At 57.0% G+C, this 17,525-nt stretch overlaps 1 protein-coding gene across 3 annotated transcripts in view; it reads right to left on the reverse strand.

Annotated features, from left to right (window-relative positions):
* Nucleotides 1-17,525, reverse strand: part of HTT (huntingtin) — a 48,779-nt gene that overhangs the window by 10,734 nt on the left and 20,520 nt on the right. For 2 of the 3 annotated variants that reach the window (XM_078861800.1, XM_078861798.1), the window contains 27 exons: nucleotides 17,275-17,401; nucleotides 16,560-16,684; nucleotides 16,229-16,339; nucleotides 15,490-15,567; nucleotides 14,716-14,936; nucleotides 14,314-14,392; nucleotides 13,707-13,868; nucleotides 13,036-13,091; nucleotides 12,788-12,936; nucleotides 11,867-12,003; nucleotides 11,448-11,564; nucleotides 10,595-10,717; nucleotides 9,933-10,324; nucleotides 9,414-9,556; nucleotides 8,697-8,901; nucleotides 7,994-8,120; nucleotides 7,046-7,225; nucleotides 6,397-6,573; nucleotides 5,684-5,760; nucleotides 4,635-4,779; nucleotides 3,557-3,679; nucleotides 2,877-3,096; nucleotides 2,544-2,761; nucleotides 2,181-2,358; nucleotides 1,277-1,372; nucleotides 883-1,058; nucleotides 245-371 (listed from right to left, as the gene is read on the reverse strand). In XM_078861800.1, the coding sequence (XP_078717926.1) occupies nucleotides 245-371; nucleotides 883-1,058; nucleotides 1,277-1,372; nucleotides 2,181-2,358; nucleotides 2,544-2,761; nucleotides 2,877-3,096; nucleotides 3,557-3,679; nucleotides 4,635-4,779; nucleotides 5,684-5,760; nucleotides 6,397-6,573; nucleotides 7,046-7,225; nucleotides 7,994-8,120; nucleotides 8,697-8,901; nucleotides 9,414-9,556; nucleotides 9,933-10,324; nucleotides 10,595-10,717; nucleotides 11,448-11,564; nucleotides 11,867-12,003; nucleotides 12,788-12,936; nucleotides 13,036-13,091; nucleotides 13,707-13,868; nucleotides 14,314-14,392; nucleotides 14,716-14,936; nucleotides 15,490-15,567; nucleotides 16,229-16,339; nucleotides 16,560-16,684; nucleotides 17,275-17,401 (4,069 nt within the window). The remainder of the gene's footprint in view (nucleotides 1-244; nucleotides 372-882; nucleotides 1,059-1,276; nucleotides 1,373-2,180; nucleotides 2,359-2,543; nucleotides 2,762-2,876; nucleotides 3,097-3,556; nucleotides 3,680-4,634; nucleotides 4,780-5,683; nucleotides 5,761-6,396; nucleotides 6,574-7,045; nucleotides 7,226-7,993; nucleotides 8,121-8,696; nucleotides 8,902-9,413; nucleotides 9,557-9,932; nucleotides 10,325-10,594; nucleotides 10,718-11,447; nucleotides 11,565-11,866; nucleotides 12,004-12,787; nucleotides 12,937-13,035; nucleotides 13,092-13,706; nucleotides 13,869-14,313; nucleotides 14,393-14,715; nucleotides 14,937-15,489; nucleotides 15,568-16,228; nucleotides 16,340-16,559; nucleotides 16,685-17,274; nucleotides 17,402-17,525) is intronic. The other variant, XM_078861799.1, reaches the window with a different exon arrangement.

Here is a 17,525-nt window from a genome sequence, read left to right on the forward strand (position 1 = left end):
ACAGTGGATGGAAATTTCTATATATACATCACAGTTGCTGAGCACAGACCCAGAGGCCCAAAAGGTCAAGCGGCCAGCAGCAAGCAGCAATGTTATCAAAGTTGTAAAGGAAGGGTATTAACTCTCAAAGTGGTTGTCTCTTAAATTGGTGACAAGAGCTTGTGAGAAGAGACGGTGGGAGGGACTCGACCGTGGATGGAGGGAGTGCACTCACTCGGCGTGCATTCCTCCGCGCTGCACTTGCCTATAGTGTTGAGCCGGCACACAAACTCCTTGAGGACGTCTTTGTCTCGCAGGAATTCAATGGGAATTTCCGAGAGGGTCGTTCCAAACACGCCCCCAGCTGTGGGCATCCAGCCCATCTTCCACACCTCCACAGACACGCGGACACGCGGACACACGGACACAGGAGAATCATTTTCAGAAGGGTCCTGCAACATTTTGTTTGGAAGCTGGAAGACACCCATGCAGCGCACGGAGACAACACAAACCCCACAGGGCAAGGTGCCCGAGCCCAGGCACTTGTTGCTGCGATTTCCATTGCGGGACCCTGTAGCCCACAAGATGCGACACGTCTGACGTGGAAATCCACGCCGTTTCCAGAGGCGAAGACGTACACACGGAGCGGGCTCACAGAGAAACCTATCGATGTGAATTCATCGACGTGGTGACTGCTTGCACGCGGTGCGGACGAGAGTCGGCACAGTCGGCCCGGCCGGACGCCTCCTTCAGTTGGCCGTGCGGTCCCCGTGCGGTCCCCATGCGGTCCCCGTGCGGTCCCCGTGCGGTCCCCGTGCGGTCCCCGTGCGGTCGCCGTGAGGCGCGCCAACACGAGCGCAGGGGGACTCGCGGCACGAGGCGCACGGAGGAACCGGCACTCACGATGGGAGGGGTCCTGGCGAAGCTGTTCACCAGCGGCAGCCTGGCCAGGTTCACCACCAGCTGCTTGATGGGAGCGACGAGGAAGGGTGGCACTTTGGCGCAGTCGCCCGCCGAAAGGGGCCCCAGCACGGCCTGCAGCAGCGCCGCGATCGTCTCGCACGCCTGCGAGCTCGTTTCTACGCCAACGATAAACCACCCACAGAGCAAGTCTCGAATCGAATACGTCGCGTGCGCAATTCACCCTCCACGGTCATTAATAACGTTTTGCTTGTTCTATGTAGCTGGAATAAATCTATACAAATTAGAAGCAGAAACGGAGAGTTAATCTGGAATAAAAAATGAGGTGCTGTGCCCATTCGTAAACGCGCCGGCTAGGAGAGATGGCGCTGCTCACCCGCCATTGCAGCCACGTGGCCGCCCGCGGCGTCCTGAGGCCGGGGGATGTTCTGAGGAACCGGCACCGCGTACTTCTCCATCGGGAAGGATAAAACTAGAGCCGCACACACGTCGCACACAATCACACGTCACTTACGCACACACACACACACACACGTCGCGCACACACACACACGTCGCGCACACACACGTTGCACGCACACACACAAACACGTCGTACACACACACGTCGTGCACACACTCACAACATACATTCACACACAGACACACAAGTGTGGATGAAGACAACACTCGACTTGAAAGTAACTGCAACAACACTTGAGGGGGATCGACGTAGTGCGGAAGCTCCATGCACGGCGGCAATGCCACCGACGGCATCCTGAGCGCACACAGCCCCCGGCGTGAAGGCGGCGCCGCGGCCTGGCGACGAGTGAAGGGCGACCGCACGAGTGGGCAGAGTTTGGTTAGAGCCGCCCTCCTCTACGCCGGGGCGACTCGATAAGCGACTTGCATCTCATCTCATCTGAAGCGTATGAAAGGGCTCCCCCAGTGGTCGCTCTCATTGCAGTGCAAGATGGCCCAGCACCTGGCCTGCAGGTGCTGGGCATGAGTCTGCTACCAGGAGGGGGGCCACGACTACTGCCGTGCCTCATCCCAATCTAGTAATTTGCGGTGTAAAGATTTGGACCGTGACACCGGCACGTAATGGCCTGCCCGCTTTGAAATGACGCCCGGGGATCTTTGACGTCCGCTATGAAGCGGGCGACGCGTAGTATTTGTACGGTCAACACATCCACTGCAGTGACAACCAGGGCGGCCTGCCATATTCGAACCGCGAATCTTTACAACGAGCGGCGACCGCGCTACCGCCAGGCCGCGCGGAGGCGGCCCCCGGGGCCCACCCTGCCGGAGGACGAAGCGCAGGCAGTTGAGCAGCGAGCAGGCCCAGGTGACGTGCCGCGCGGAGGCGTAGAGCTCCCACAGGCGCGGCTGCTGCATCACCAGGCAGCAGCACTCGAGCGCCGCCTGCACGTCGCCCACGGCGGCGCGGCGGCCGCGTGCCGCCTGGCAGCAGATCACCTGCGCTCACGCAAAGACAAAGGTCCCCCGTGGAGCCCGAACTGACGGCGAGGAAAAGCGTTCCGACACGGCGCACTCATTTAAGGCCGAGTCGACCATAGAGGGGCCCACAACTGATTCATCACCGATGTCGGTGCGAGATGCGAAAGGTGTGAGCTTGAGGCGCGAGGTGGCAGTGCTCTCACCTCCAGGGTGAGGAGGGCAAAGTGGCAGACGTCCGCCTCCCTCTCGGGGGGCACCACGGCCCCTCCCAGCGCGGGCGCCGCCCCCGGCATGGCGGGGGCCGCCGAGAGCAGGGCCTCTCCGGCCAGGAGGGCCTGCACCACGCACTCCGCCAGCCGCATCAGCCGGCCGCAGCTCGCCTCGTCCTCTGCCACCACCGTCCCAACGCAACAGAGAGGCGCTTAACGCCACACGCAGGCGCATAAGATGCTCGTGGAGCGTAGAGATCCACAGTTTCGTCACGTAATTGCTACATTTGGTGGTGGTGCTACGAGCTGCCCGATGCATGCGGTTACCGGCGATGGCCGACACGAAGGCCCAGTAGGGGTTGGGGAGGGGCGCGGTAGCCGGGCGGAAGACGTGGGCGCTGACGGGCAAGCGCGCCACTGCGTCGGCTACCAACTCCATGGTGGCGGCGACGGCGCTGCGTAGCAAGGCCGTCCCCTCCCCCGCACCCAGGCCAAGCTGGAAAGCGCCCAGCGACACGCAGGCCCGCAGCACGGCCAAGTTGCACTCCTGCAGCATGCGCACGCAGCACGCGGTGAACAAGCCGCACAACACATGGTGAACAAGCCACACACGGTGAACAAGCCGCACATGGCACATGGTGAACAAGCCACACACGGTGAACAAGCCGCACATGGCACATGGTGAACAAGCCACACACAGCCATGGTGAACAAGCCACACACAGCGAGCTGCACGCAGCACCACGGCGAACGTACCGCGCACAGCACACGTTGCACAGCAATGACAGCAAGTCAACACAGTGAGCACAGGGAACTATGAACTTTTATCAGTCACTCAGTTGTTGTGGATGTCAGGTTGTGGATGTCAGCCTGTGACTGTCCATTTCACACACGAGCCAAGAATAGGATGAGCAGCAGCGCTGTGCGCGTCTATCGGGAAGGCTCACGTGTGGCACCGTCACGCGCGGGGCACAACGCTCGACGGGGTCACGGCGACGGGAACCGTACCCGGGCACGCAAGACGGAGAGCAGCTCCGTGCTGTCCGGCAGCTGGCCGAGAAGCTCTGCGCACTTAGCGGCGGAGCAGCTCTGCTGGAAACACTGGCCTCTCACCAGCGACACGAACCAGGCCTGGGACAAACGCAGCCCAGGGTTAGACTCCGGAGCGGCAGGGCTGGCACGCCGCCCTGAGGCCCGGTGTCACGCGCACGGCAGCCACCCCCCATCCCGTCTCACGTGGAGGAAATCCCTCGGTGATGCGTTCGTCCGGATCGCAATTAAACCGAGAGGTTGTTTTCCGTGAAACTGCTGCTCTATGCAGTACGACTACAAACAATACTGCACCCGATTGCTGATAAAAGGTAGGAGAGCTTTAACAAGTTATGTTAATTACACATGTATTTACACACCGAGAAATGCCATCCCCCTGGGCCTGACAATCGCTAAGCGATACAACAATGCCGTTACTTGAAGTGTCCGTGTGTTTTGCAAATAAAACCGACAAACGTCTCACTCTCAAGGCAACCGCAGCCGCTACCGCTAAGGAGCGTCAGTACGACCCAGAAGTGTGCACCACTTAATTACGTAAGTATTTATTGTGTTTTGATTGATGGCAACGTCTATTTATTGTATTGATGCTTACTGTATAAGTGATATATTTACAATGTGAGTATGCATGTCATTATGTGCCAGCTATGCACTTTGTGTGTGTGTGTGTGGGCAGCGGTGGTGTAGCGGTTAGTGTGCTGCGCTATGAACCCGGCAACCAGGGTTCGATTCCCGCTCATGGCCAATACCAGTGACAATTATTTGAACTGGTGCTGGGCCTCCACTAGGTGAACTCAGCCTCAAATGAGTACCTGGTGCAGTATGTAAACATCACTACTGCTGGAGACAAGGCAGATGGGCATGGTGTTGGCCAGCCAACTTGTCATGTGCTACTCGCTATAAACACGTCACAGCATGTTTGCTACGTGTCACTGGACGCCCTTGCCAGTGAGAGAAGTCCCATCTCAAGGGATTGTCCAGGTGACATTTTGACTGAAAAATGGAGCGGCAACTCGCGTGAGCGGGAGGGTAGCGTCACCTTGTTGGGTGTCACGTTCTGCGGGGCGACCTCCCCCTCCTCCTCCGTGAGGGGGTGCGCCGCGAGGCGAGCGCGCGGGGAGACGCCGCACTCGGCCGCCATCACCTCGTGCAGCCTGTCCAGGAGGGACGCCAGGCGCTTGTGCCTGCAGACACCAGCAGTTGTGCGGCAGCGGACGGTGGGGGGGGGGGTGCGCTCGTCAGCCGAGCTGTTGACGATCGCGGCCCCGGCCAGATTCCGGGGTCGAGGGTTCTTGCCGATGACCGGCGAATTACCCACGACCAAGATACCGTTCGCGCGAGCGGCCTACCATGTGCCCGGCTGCTGAAATGACCCAGCGGCGGTGAAAAATGCAACCATCCCGACATAACTCCCACAGGCCAGGGATCGTGGGCGAGCTGTACGAGCTGGCACACGTGTGCAGGCATTCTGTCCTCCACAGTTAAACGCATGCTGGTTGCCGCTAAAGGCGCAGAACTTCTAAGCCGGCTGGCGGACAGCCAGCTGCCTGCACGCGCCGGTACCCTCGTAACGGCTTGCCATGTCATGGCGCTACACAAACCGTCGTTATTTATTACGCCGCAGAAATGGCACAGGTCAGCAGTGAGTACACATCGAGTTCTAGTACACGCTGCTGCTGCAATGCGTGAGGGATACACCGAGAGTAGGGAGTCGCGTGACGAGGGATTTGCGTCACCGGTGACCGCATAGAAAAACGCGTAGGTGGCCGGTTTGCCATGCGTGCAGACACGTCGCGAGCGGCCAAGAGCTGCCTCGAGTGGAGGCCCTTCAGCCGGGATGCCGTGAGCAAGCTATTGCAGGGCTGCTCCTTTACCTTTTTACCGAGAGACAAGGGCAACTGTACCACGCGATGACTTGGGCTGCCGTGCTGTGTGTGCCAATCGGTGCGTTCATCCAACATTCCACTGCAATCGGCTGCTGGTTCATGACCGGTAACCGCCTGTGTTTGTGAAAGCGGTCGCCACTCTCCCGGTCGCCGGTGTAACAGCCCTGGTGGTGTCGGCCGTTCTCTCCGTGAGGCACTGCACCTGTTAGAAAGCCCCGTCTGCTGCAGGTGGCTTTGAATTCTCTCCAGATCTTCAATGGGAAGTTGGCTGCTGCTATCCTGTGGACAAACCCACACAATGCTTAGCACCACGAAAGACAAACAAAAGCGCCACACGATACGGCCGACATGCTGTGGTGGGCGAAATATCTAATTTAGCAGCAGATCTGTACAGTTCAGACGTGCAGGACTTCACTTTCATGCCACTTTCATGCCAGATGTTTAGAGGCAAGGACTCGCTCCGTTCGAGATGGCTGCTAGCTCGAAGCACAACTCTGTCATGCGTAAAGTACAAGAGGCGACGTACGAGCCGTGGCCCGACTGATCAGCACGCAACTTGTCCATATAATCTATTATACACAAATATATTTATTTTTAAGACCACAATGTTATTGATGACTGCGTTGCATTTTTTGCTATGTGTGCTTGGGCACCACTGCCAATAAAGCAGCAGCAACAGCATCGCCCTATCATCTGTTTACTATATAACGGGAGGAGTTCCACTGCGATAGATTATCAACACCGCGATGGGAGCATGCGGGCCGAGGAGGGAGGGAGGGACTGAGGGAGGGAGAGACGGAGGGAGGGACTGAGGGAGGGAGGGACTGAGGGAGGGAGGGACTGAGGGAGGGAGGGACTGAGGGAGGGAGGGACTGAGGGAGGGAGGGACTAAGGGAGGGAGGGAGGCGTCCGCACCTCCAGGTTCTCGGCGAGCAGCATCTCGACGCGGCGGCACGCCAGCGTGTCCACCATGTGGCCCAGCACGCGAAGCGGCGTCGCCAGGAACGACTCGACAAGCAGGGAGAGGACGGCGCCCGACTGACTCAGGTGGATGCCCTCCAGGCGCTGCAGCGTCCGGCGCAGCACCACCGGCTGCGACACAAAGCGCAGGCTCGGCTCATCGCCGGGCACCGTAATCAGCGCCACCGCGGCGTGGCCGGTGCATGCGCGCTCGCAGTCAGTGCCCCTGGGCGAACAACTCGGGTGCGATTTGTGGTTGGGTTTTGAGTCGGTTCACCGGCCACATTGGTGTCCCACAACCCTCGCCACCCGACGCAGGCCAACAAATTAAATTGCCATGAGGTGTACAGGCGCTTAATGTGCCAGTCATCGCTGGTTCGGCTAACCTGTAAGTTGAAATACAATTATCACAATAATATTCAGAAATCATAAATAACGTTTCGCTTGAAGCTGCATCAAGCATCTTCAGGTCGGAAACCAGGAAGTCGAATGGCCACATCATCACGTGGCCGAACCCAAAAGTCACCAATGTCTGTGACGGTGGCAACAAAAAACCGACGTGTTGGGCCGAGAGAAAAGGTCACGAGGTGAACCACGCCGCCACCTTGGTGAGGTCGAGTCCCCGCGACTGGATGGCCTGGATGAAGAGACCGCTGGCGGCCGCGTTGCGATGCACGGCGCTCACGCAGTCCTGCACGGGTGGCTCGGACGCCAGGGCCACCAGGTCGCGCACGTGGTTGACGATCAGCCACGTCATGTGCTCCGAGTCGTGCAGATTCTGACACTGAACGCAACAACGACAGTGCCACGCGGCGACGCCGCATCAGCCGGGCGGAGACCGCTCCCGGACACGCGTTGCGATCGGAACTCGAGCTGATCGTTGTGCAAAGCACGCACCACGCTGTCAACGCAGCCCCTCCACGCTCGCCGCTCTGCGGTGCCATCCGCTCCACGCCGCACCGCGCTTCGTGAATATCGCACTTGGCGCGCGTGCCAAGCCAGCCACCTCGGGATGTGTTTATCACTGAGCTCATCTGCTCTGCTGAGACTGCGGATTACAGCCACAATGTAACACCGGATTTGTTCAGACTCGAGACCGCGTCATATTGTCTCGGCGTCTCACGCAACGCAGTGCAGACTCGAGTGAGAACCTCAGAGACGCAAGCCCAAGAGAGAGACCACTGGCGCATTGTTTGCGACGATCCGAGATGACTCTCCTCTTCCCTGCGAATTCCATTCCCAGTAACTCTCTCTTTATCTTTAGTTTCCAATAAGATGAGCTCAGTTGTACACTTCTAACTAAAACACACGCTTATTGAACAAGACTGAAATAGAATATCAGACATTAACCGTCACAGCTTGAGAGGCTGGAAAGGGTCTGCCAGGGTCTCAAAATGTAATTGAAGGGGACTCTCATGGGATCGACATTGGGAGAGGGTGGCCCAGAGATCGACTCAAGGAATTATGGCACAGAGCAGAGTTCTGTGCCTGGGAGCAGAACCATGCCCGGGAGTGCCGGGCAAGGCAGGCTGCAGGAGGCGCCGGGCCTCACCACGTAGTCTGCAAAGAGGATGAAGCTGCCGCGGCGCACCATCTCGGCGCCACACAGCAGCTGGCTCTCCGGCGCCGACTCGTGCGGCTGCTGCGGGTGCGGTGCGGCGCCGGACAGCGCCGGCCTCCTGCGGGTTCAAGTGCAGAACAGCAGCAACGTTAGCGACGGCGATGGCCCCGACACTGCGGCCCCAATACCCACCAGCCCACCTGGCGTGCGCGGTCCACTTTTTAATTTCAAGTCTCTTTTTTATTCTTGCTTTTAATAATGACAAGAGCGTTCTCCAGCACAGTGGCAGCTGTCCCTGTAGGCACAAGATGCATCAGCACCTGGCCTGAAATTGGCCAACAGACTGCCAGTAGGGGGCGCTGATGATCGACTCGCAGTGGACACGAGTTCACACGGAGACGCGTAGACTCACACAGAGACCCGTACACTCACACAGACACCCGTACTCACACAGAGATCCGTACACCCACACAGAGACCCGTACACTCACATGGAGACCCATAGACTCACACGGAGACCCATACACATACTCGGAGGCCTGTACACACACATACAGATCCGAACACTCATACAGTCGCATAGGGCGAGTTTTATTTTTACGTATGTGCAGAACTTGACTGCATCGTCATGCGCAGTGCGGATGATGGGGGAGGGGCAAACACAGAGTTTGAGGCGGGCGCGAGGGACTCTGTACCGCTGAGTGCGCAGCACGGCCTCCCACCAGCTGCGCTCCGTGAAATCCATGAGCAGCAGCAGCTGACACCAGAGTAGCACGGAGCAGGGCTGCGTGGGGATGAGTGCTCCGGCCAGCTCGTTGAGCTCGCCCAGCGAGTACTGCCCGGCCTGCTTCTCCTGCCGCAGAAGCCGCACAGTCGCCCCCGACGTCCGCCGGAACGTCCCTGTTGGGTGTGAGGAAACACGGGCGTGGAGACACGGGTGTGGAGACACGGGCGCGGAGACACGGGCGGAGGGAAACACGAACACGATGGGGCTTCTCGCCGAGTCGACGTGGCGGCGGAAAAGGGTGCGGCTCCCGTGCGGTGCCGCGCCAGACGGGCCTCGAACGGGAGGCGTCGGCGTACCAGCTCCTATCGGCGCTTGGAGACGCCGTGCCCTGTGCGTTGTGCTGTGAGGAAGGCCCGTTTGCGGACACGTCGCCTACTGTACGTGCGTACGTTGCTCTTTATATATCGCCAAACGTGTTTGAGTTTTTGTTACTTGCGCACCACTGCCCTAAGCAGCAGCATCACAGCACAGGCTGTTGAGCGGCGTGCGTGGCTTACGGTGGCACGGGTGCGTGCGGAGTGGGAGATCGCACAAAAGGGCACACGGCGAGGAGTGCCGTGGCGTGGTAAGAGAGAAGACTGTGGCGACTGTGGCGAGTGTGGCGAGCGTGGAAGGTGTGCCGCACCGGACTTGAACATGTGGATGAGACACATGAGCAGGGCGCCGAGCTGCTGGGCAGACAGCGCGTGCTGCGGTGGCGTCACCCCAACGCCACCGCCACCGTTCTCCGTGCGCTCAAATAGGATGCCCACCAGCTGGATCATGAACCTACAGCGCACACACGCATCATCCGATGTGTGTATTGTGAACAATAGAATAAATTCCAATAAATAAAAAAAATACATTGCTGACATGCCAACTAATGATGCCCAAGCCTGCAATACAGCAGTAGCAAGCAGCAGCAGTAGTGACAACAACAGTGGCAGCAGGAGTATCAATAGCAGCAACGGTAGTTACAACAGCTGCAGCAGTACAAGGCAAGTGGGCCCCAAGTAGGCAAATGGCACCCGCGACAGGGCAGTGGAGACCCGGGTGCCGAGCCAGTAACATATTATAAAAACGTTGTTCACGGTTAACTTCGCCGGGTATCAGGCGCTTTTTTAAAAGCAATGTTACCGGACGCAAGTGGGGTGGTTTCGGGTACCTTGCAAACCTCTCCTCGGCCGGCTGTGCATCTGGCTGCTGCTGCTGCTGCGCATTAAGAGGGGATCCCTCTAGAGGCCCGGGAGCGGGAGGCATGGCGCAGGCCGCAGGCTCGGGCGATTGAGCAGCCCGGCCCCTCGCGCCATCCCCTGCCTCCGGTCCCTCCGCGTTGCCCGGCGGGAGAGCCTTCTCCTCCTCCTCCTCTCCCCGGGTGTCGAGCGTCTCGTCCCCGCTCCCCGGGATGCGCAACCCGCACGGGGGCATGGCCACCACGGGGGGGCCGGCGAGCTCCTGCATGCGCGACAAGATGATGTCCTCCGACGACTGGGAGATGAGCACGCGGAGGATCGCCAGGATTCCTGAAATCCACTTCTGCACCGTCGTGACGCACTCCTGCGGGCGGCACACGGGGTTTACGGAGAGGCCGAGCAGCACAACAGCAATTCTGCGTTATTATTTCCACGCGCGCACGTAGAGATTCCCCATATTGCCTTTAACGGACTGTGGGGCAGGTGCCGTTAGCGAGCATTTACAAAGGCCGACACGGCACGCGAGCGAGTGGCGAGGCCTGCACCGCACCCGGCCGCGGCGGTGCCGACGAGGGAACCCCCCCCCCCCCCCCCCCCCGCTAGGTTCGGGGCGAACGCGCCGCAAGCCTCTCACCACGTCGCAGGGCAGCACGAACATGCTCTTGAGCAGCATGTCGACGGGGCGCAGGGCGGAGGGAGACACCTCCTCAAACAGGGTGTTGAGCACCCGCAGCGCCTCCCGCGAGTCCGTGTTGATCTGCGACACCGCACGGGGGACCGGTGAGGCATTTCGGCAACAAACCCACGGAGGCACGTCGCAACGAACGTTTCTGGTCAGTCACACGGGACGAGGTGAAGCTGTCAACACCACCGTCCCCCCTCTCCGGGCCCCGCTCCTCTGAGCCCACGTCACAGACTCTTCACGTAGTCGGTCTACTTTTTCGTCGACGACAGAATCTAACTTTCACGAGGGATATTTTAGCAAAACACTTTGCAGGATTGCCCACGACGCTGCCATGCGTGCGAGCGAGCCGTGCCCCGAGGGACGATGCGGACCAATAGCATCGACGTTTGAGGACGTTGAAAAGCCAGCAAGACTCTAGAAACGATGCGCGCTCTCAGAGGAGCCATGTCGATCACTGCAGAGAACAGACGACAAAATCATTTTGGCCATTTTCCCATATATGGGAAAAAGATACGGTGGCGTTTTCCGTAGGGGTGTGTCTCTGCCCATATATGGTCTTGTGAAACCCGAATAGAGGCGTCTATTGTATTGATTCTGCTCACAATCGACCCAAAAAACACTTAAGTATCGATTTGGGATTAATCGTTGTGTCGATTCATTGGCGAGAAATTCGTGGATGGAGTAAACCCATTGGTTAGAAAAGCGTGGTATGAAACGCCCCCTGTTTTTGATTGGCCAGTATCTGCGCGATCGTTGCTTAGCTCGCAATGCGTTTGTACCGCACGACACAGCGCCCCGCTACCTGTTGCTTGGCCAGCATGGGCAGCACAAGGTCGGTGACCTGGCGGGAGAGCTTCTTCCACTTGTCCTCACTCTCCTTGCGGCACTGCTGCAGCACCAGCACCAGCAGCTCCAGCACCTGCACGCTCCACGTCCACCGCCACCGGGGGGCACTCGCGGGTGTGAGCTCACCCATCCTCACCCGCACCCGCTCGCTCCACCCGCTCGCTCGCTCTCATTCGCACTCACTCTCTCGCTCTTACCCACGTTCACCCACACCTGTGATAGTGGCTGGATACCCGTGGTAGTGACTGTGGGACCTGTGGTAGTGACTGGGACCTGTGGTAGTGACTGTGGGACCTGTGGTAGTGACTGTAGTACCTGTGTTAGTGACTGGGACCTGTGGTAGTGACTGTGGTACCTGTGGTAGTGACTGTGTACCTGGTGGTAATGGATGAGGCGGAGCAGCATGGACACCACCACCTCCTTCTGCGTCTCGAGCTCCTTCCCCACGTCGGCCTTGTTGGCGCCGCGCACTACGAACAGGTCGTGCACAATGGGCTGCAGGGCGGGAATGGCTGCGCCGCACGCAACAATGGGGAGTGAGCGGAGGGGAACAAAACGGCGCTCGTCAAAACCACGCGGCTGAGATCCACGAGAGATCATTTCTACGGCCAGTCCACGTGTCGCGTCGCACGGCACGCCACTCTCCGGCGACCGATCGGCCACAGCCGTGACGATGCACGGTCCGGTCTGCCGGGTCGTCTCCGCTCGAGTGCTCCATCAGGAAGCGAGGTCAAAGGAAGTAGTCACACCGTTGTCATCCGCCAGGGCTAGACGTGTCAAACGCCAAATGCGTACGGCGCCCCCACTGCACATCTGTGAACAAGAGCTTCACAGCTCAACGGATTCCTCCTCCAGTCTAAATAAAGATTCTGAGAGCCAAACGCTTTTTGAATAATGACACGTCATGCACGACTCGCTCCATTTACTGCTCCGGTGAGTTCAAGAACAATTCTCACAGTAATATCTGATTGTGTCTGATAGCGGCGACACTTATTGTGTGGATTAACCTTCAGCTTACCGGTGAGCCGAGACAACAAACGTTTGGCTCATTATAGTCTTGCACACCACCTGACTATTTCATTTGTTCAGCTAGGTTGGCTAGTGGAGGGTTTCACGATCCAACGTTGGCCGGATCATTAGGTCGCCTAACCCAAAAATCACTTACAAATCGTAATATGGGCTGCAAATATAAATGAGAAGTACCGACTCCACGTGTCAGGGTGGAGGGAGTGCAACATTTAGCGTTCGTGGTGTTCCACGTCCAACTCGCTGTACGACGCTGCATGCTATCCGTGCCGTGAGTGATGGCTTTGCGTCCGCTGGCCATGAGCCCATCACACAGCTGGATGATCTTGGGCATTCCGATGATGGACTTGGAGTGATAGCGCTCGTAGGAGAGCAACACCAGGAAGTAGAAGATGTAAGGGATCAGAGTCTCCGAGTCCCTGTGAACGACAAGGCAACGTTACTCCGGTGAGAGCAGACGGCAGCCAGGGCGATTCACGTGCATTGATCGACCAGTAGGCGATAGATACGGTACTCACTTGATCTGTCCCTCTTCTATGAACTCAAATTGCTTTATCACAAAGCCAATGAAAACCTGTGTGGAAAAGTCACAATTAGCAAAGGCACGATCTCGATTGCCATAGAGTAAATTTTTTATTGTTTTAGGTTGATCAATGGATCCGCACCGAACACCAGGTGAGAAAGCACATTGAGAAGAAATTAAATTTGAAAAGGGGAGTCTGGGATAAGAGAGGAGACGCAAATCCAGGGCAACGATATTCACTGCAGAAAACTAAAAAATTAACCCGTAAAAACAAAGTTTTTCACTATAAATCCTTTATATGCGTGTTCAATGGGCCACAACCCAGCCCACATTGGTCTTTGAAACGGGCGGCTAGAGTCCTCTCATCCTCTGGCTTGAGATGGTTGCCACCTATGGGTCAGATGATTGCCTGCCACCATTAAGCAATTGGTAATTAAATATAAAAAAAAATTACCTAAAAAGTGTAACATTTTGGAAAATAAATTTCACGAAAAGAAATTGTCACGCACAACGAGTCTGTGTGCAAAATGTCAGCTCGATTGGATCACGGGAAGTGGGTTAAAAAACGACCGAAAGATTTGCACGGTCGTAAGCGCGCAAGCAAGCAAGTGAACTTAATATAAAAAATTTAAAAAGTAAACAACGCAAACGCACGCTGGCGCTCACCTGGTCGGAGTCGAGGAGGCAGTAGTTGACCCGAAGCTGCACGAGCTGCACCAGCAGGCTGAGCACCTGCTTCTGCAGTGCCACTGACGTGGTGATGGTGTACTGTTTGAGCGCCTTGATCACGAGCGGCTCGAACAGGCGGATGTAGTTGTGAATGGCGCCCTATAGGCACGGGGAGGGGGCGGCAATGCAGGAAGCGTGCCCACCAGGCACCGCCAGTCACCGTCAGTCACCGCCAGTCACCATCAGTCACCGTCAGCCAACGCCGGTACCACGGTTGCTGTCATACGTGTTGTAGCAACCATAAAATACCACGCGCCGTCTGCTTCACAGCGGACGTTTAAGATCCCGTGACGTCATTTAAAAAGAATAGGCCATTGTGGGTCGGCGTCACGGTCCAAATTAGAAAAATTACACCGCAAATTACTTAAATGGGATGACACACACAGCAATATCGCCCCCACTGTGCAGCAACTGCAGACTGTCTGTGAAACACAGCAGCGCCTTCCCTGGTGCTAGCCCTGCACCCTAAGAAAGGCGCGAATAGCAAATGTACAAAGTAACCTTATTACTGTTATTATAATCACCGCTGCACGAGTCATCGTACCTTGTCGGCCTTCTGCTTGGTGGCACTCATGGGGCTGGATTTTACTTGGGAGGCTTTTCTCTTGAGGATATCGAACCACCTACACGAAAGAAAACGCTTAGAATACTTCCCATTGACAGATACGTCGATTCTCTACGCAACCGGAGTGGATACATTACGCCGTATTGTGTTTACACGCCGGTGCAACAGTAACCCGAAAACTATGTCGACGTTTCGGTAACTGGCCAAGACGCCGAATCGTCCCGCGGCCCGTGATGAAGTCGTTGGCCGTGCCGCGACTCGAGGCCCAAACCCCCCCCCCCCCCGATCTGTGCGCAGCAAACTGCCAACGCTGCCGCTGCTGCACTCGCGGCTCCCAAGAGAGGGATCGTTGCCATGGCGTCCCACGCCCGCTGCGCTTACCCCAACGTGTCGGACTCCACCTCCGTCTGCGCCATGTTGCGCAGGCTGGCCGAGGCAAGGGCCTGCGTGAACTGGGTGTAGGGAGCCATGAAGCAGTAGTGGTAGAGGCCCGGCTGGAGGCCCGAGGAGCCCAGCTGCTGGCCGCGGCCCTGGCCGCGTGGGTCCACGCCGGCCCCGTCCAGCGCGTTCACCAGGTTCGTTCCAAACAGGGCCTTCAATAGCTGCAATGGTGGCACAAACACTGCCGCTTAATTCACTCCTTTCCTTACAGCTGAGAGCACATTGAGGTGAAGAGTGTCTCTTGCAGTGGAGCTGCCACTATTAGTTTACTCGGGAATACCTCACCCAGTCTCAATACTCTTTTTCAGGAGGGGATTGGTCTCCTGAATGACTCATTTGCACTCCCAATTGAGTAATTTGTGGGTAATTTTTCAGCATTGGCATGTTTTGTACTGTACTGTATGTGTTTTTAGATACAACAAAACCCGGAGGAAACCCATTCAGAACAGGGGGAGAACAAACATACTCCACACAGAGGTGCTCTAGTCAGGAGTCGAACCCAGGTGTCTTGCTGTGAGGCGCGAGCGTCACCACTGCAATGCCTTCCTGCCATCCACCATGAGGGTAGCGTATCGCTGTTATTAACGTTGCTCATAGGATTGCAACTCTTCGACACGTGCCGTGTACGGGCGAGGATTTACACTGCACGAGTGACTCGACTGCTTGTGAGAGGAGTCGTGTGGTGGTGGTGGTGGTGCATCACTCCGCGCATACCTGCTGCACACACAGTGTGGTGACTGTCGGTTCACGGTTGAAGCAGGATTTTAAATATCCCAGAACCTCTTCGGCGTACTGTAATGAAATCATAACACCAAACTGAACACAGGTTGTGCTGAAGGCAAGGTGCCCGACGAAGTCAAATGTCTCTCGCTCTGTGCGGGTTACGTGCTCATCACAAATGTAACCTGTGGTGGCTGCTGTGCCCCGATTGTACGTGAGAGAGAGTGTGCGGCGGTGGTGGCGCATTTGTAAGGACGCCGTGCACAAACCCGGAGAGTTTGATACCCACTCAAGGTCAATAACGGTGGCGAATATTTTAATCGGTCCTGGGCCTCCCCTAGGTTGGCTCAGCCTTAAATCAGTACCTGGTGTGGTGCGTTAACATCAGCACTGGGGAGACAAGGTAGCCGGGCGTGGTGTGGGCCACTCACCCCCTTGTGTGCCGTGCTGCACTTACCCCAACAGCCTGCTATGGCTACACGGGGGGTACCTGCTGCTGTGTTTGTATTTCTTTTGTTCCAGCCTCATATCTTCTGGATACTGTTGTCAGATTCTTGGAGATGCTAATACATATAAGCGGTGAATAAATGCAAAAGTTTACTTATGCTTAACAGTGAAGAATTAATTAATAGATCCTAATGTTTTTAATCTAGTATCAGGAATAATGTTGAGGACAATGTTTCCAAACCCTTTATCGGGACCTGCATCGTCGTTAACTACTTGTTGGAGTTACCTTCCCCACGTCCTGAAGCGTCGCAATCTCCAAGAGCTGGGCCAGCACGTCGAGCACCGTGCCCAGAAATCCACCAAACTTCTCACTCAGACTCAGCATGTCCAGCGACATCTGGCAAAGGGCACGACAGCACGGGCCGGGGTTAGGGTTTCACGTCCACAAAAGATGACGTATGTGACACTCCGATTTGTAATTGATTTTTGGGTTTGGCCACGGAACGATGTGACCAAACGCGTGTCGTGAAACCCTCCGCCGCGTGGAATGAGAGAGCAGGAAATGGCGTGATGAGCACGGCCTACGAGGTGTCGCACGGTGCCGCGTGTCCTGGCACCTTGTAGTTGGTGTAGGTGGCCTTGAGGATGTCGTGCAGACGGACGTAGTGGGGCAGGTGGTAGAAGCCACCCAGCAGCGGCACGCTGCGGCCCACTCCGCCACCGCTGCCCTCGCCCGCCTTGCCTGCGGCGACGCAGCGTTCTACTCAGCGCATCATCTCTGCCGGTGCCATTTCTTAATTTGTTTATTAATTTTAGATTTTGCTTGGTAGTAGGGTTTTCATTTCCTTGGTAGTGGTCCTGTTCTATACACAATTAATATCCAGCAGCGTGGGATGCTATATACAATTACATTATTATTACCTTTATTACGCAATGTAAATTAGTGAAAGGAGACGCGGGAGGTTTTAAAAACCAGAACTAATCTTTTATAAATGTTTAATGGGGGGGGGGGACCTGAGGAAAGACAAGGCCGGGTCTAATTTGCGAGAGTGCCTTGCGTTGTACGAACAAACGATCTCCGCGGTGCATTCAGCTTAAACGTTGATCGGTCGCAGGTTAACTCGGACCACCGTCCCCTCACTGGGCGACGAAGCAAACGTTACCACGTAAGAATTTGCGAGCGGTCAACGCGTAGGGAGACTGACCGCCATAATGGGAACGTGGAATTTCCACCACCCACAGCGCAGGCATGCGGTGCCCGGTCGCTCGCTCGCGCGAGCGGGGAGCCCCCGAGTGCGGTTTGTCAAAACGCGAGCAGCGCGGCGTTCTCACCGGCGCCTGGCTCGCCGGGCTTGCGGGGGCTCGCGGGAGCCGGGGGGAACTCCACGGCGTCCCTCTCTTTGGTCTTCTTGCGGATGGGACTCAGGGAAGGGGCGCTCGGCAGCGTTGGCAATGTGGGCTGCACTCCAGAGCAGACGGTGGTGATTGAGTCAAATCGTCGCGCACGCGGTGTTCGTGCCTTTCTTAAAGCGCGAGGCTCTTGCGAAGGCAGGCGCTACGTTTGGCAGACACGGCCTGCAGTA

The sequence above is a fragment of the Lampetra fluviatilis genome, chromosome 12 (genome assembly GCF_964198595.1).
Source record: "Lampetra fluviatilis chromosome 12, kcLamFluv1.1, whole genome shotgun sequence".
NCBI lineage: Eukaryota > Metazoa > Chordata > Hyperoartia > Petromyzontiformes > Petromyzontidae > Lampetra > Lampetra fluviatilis.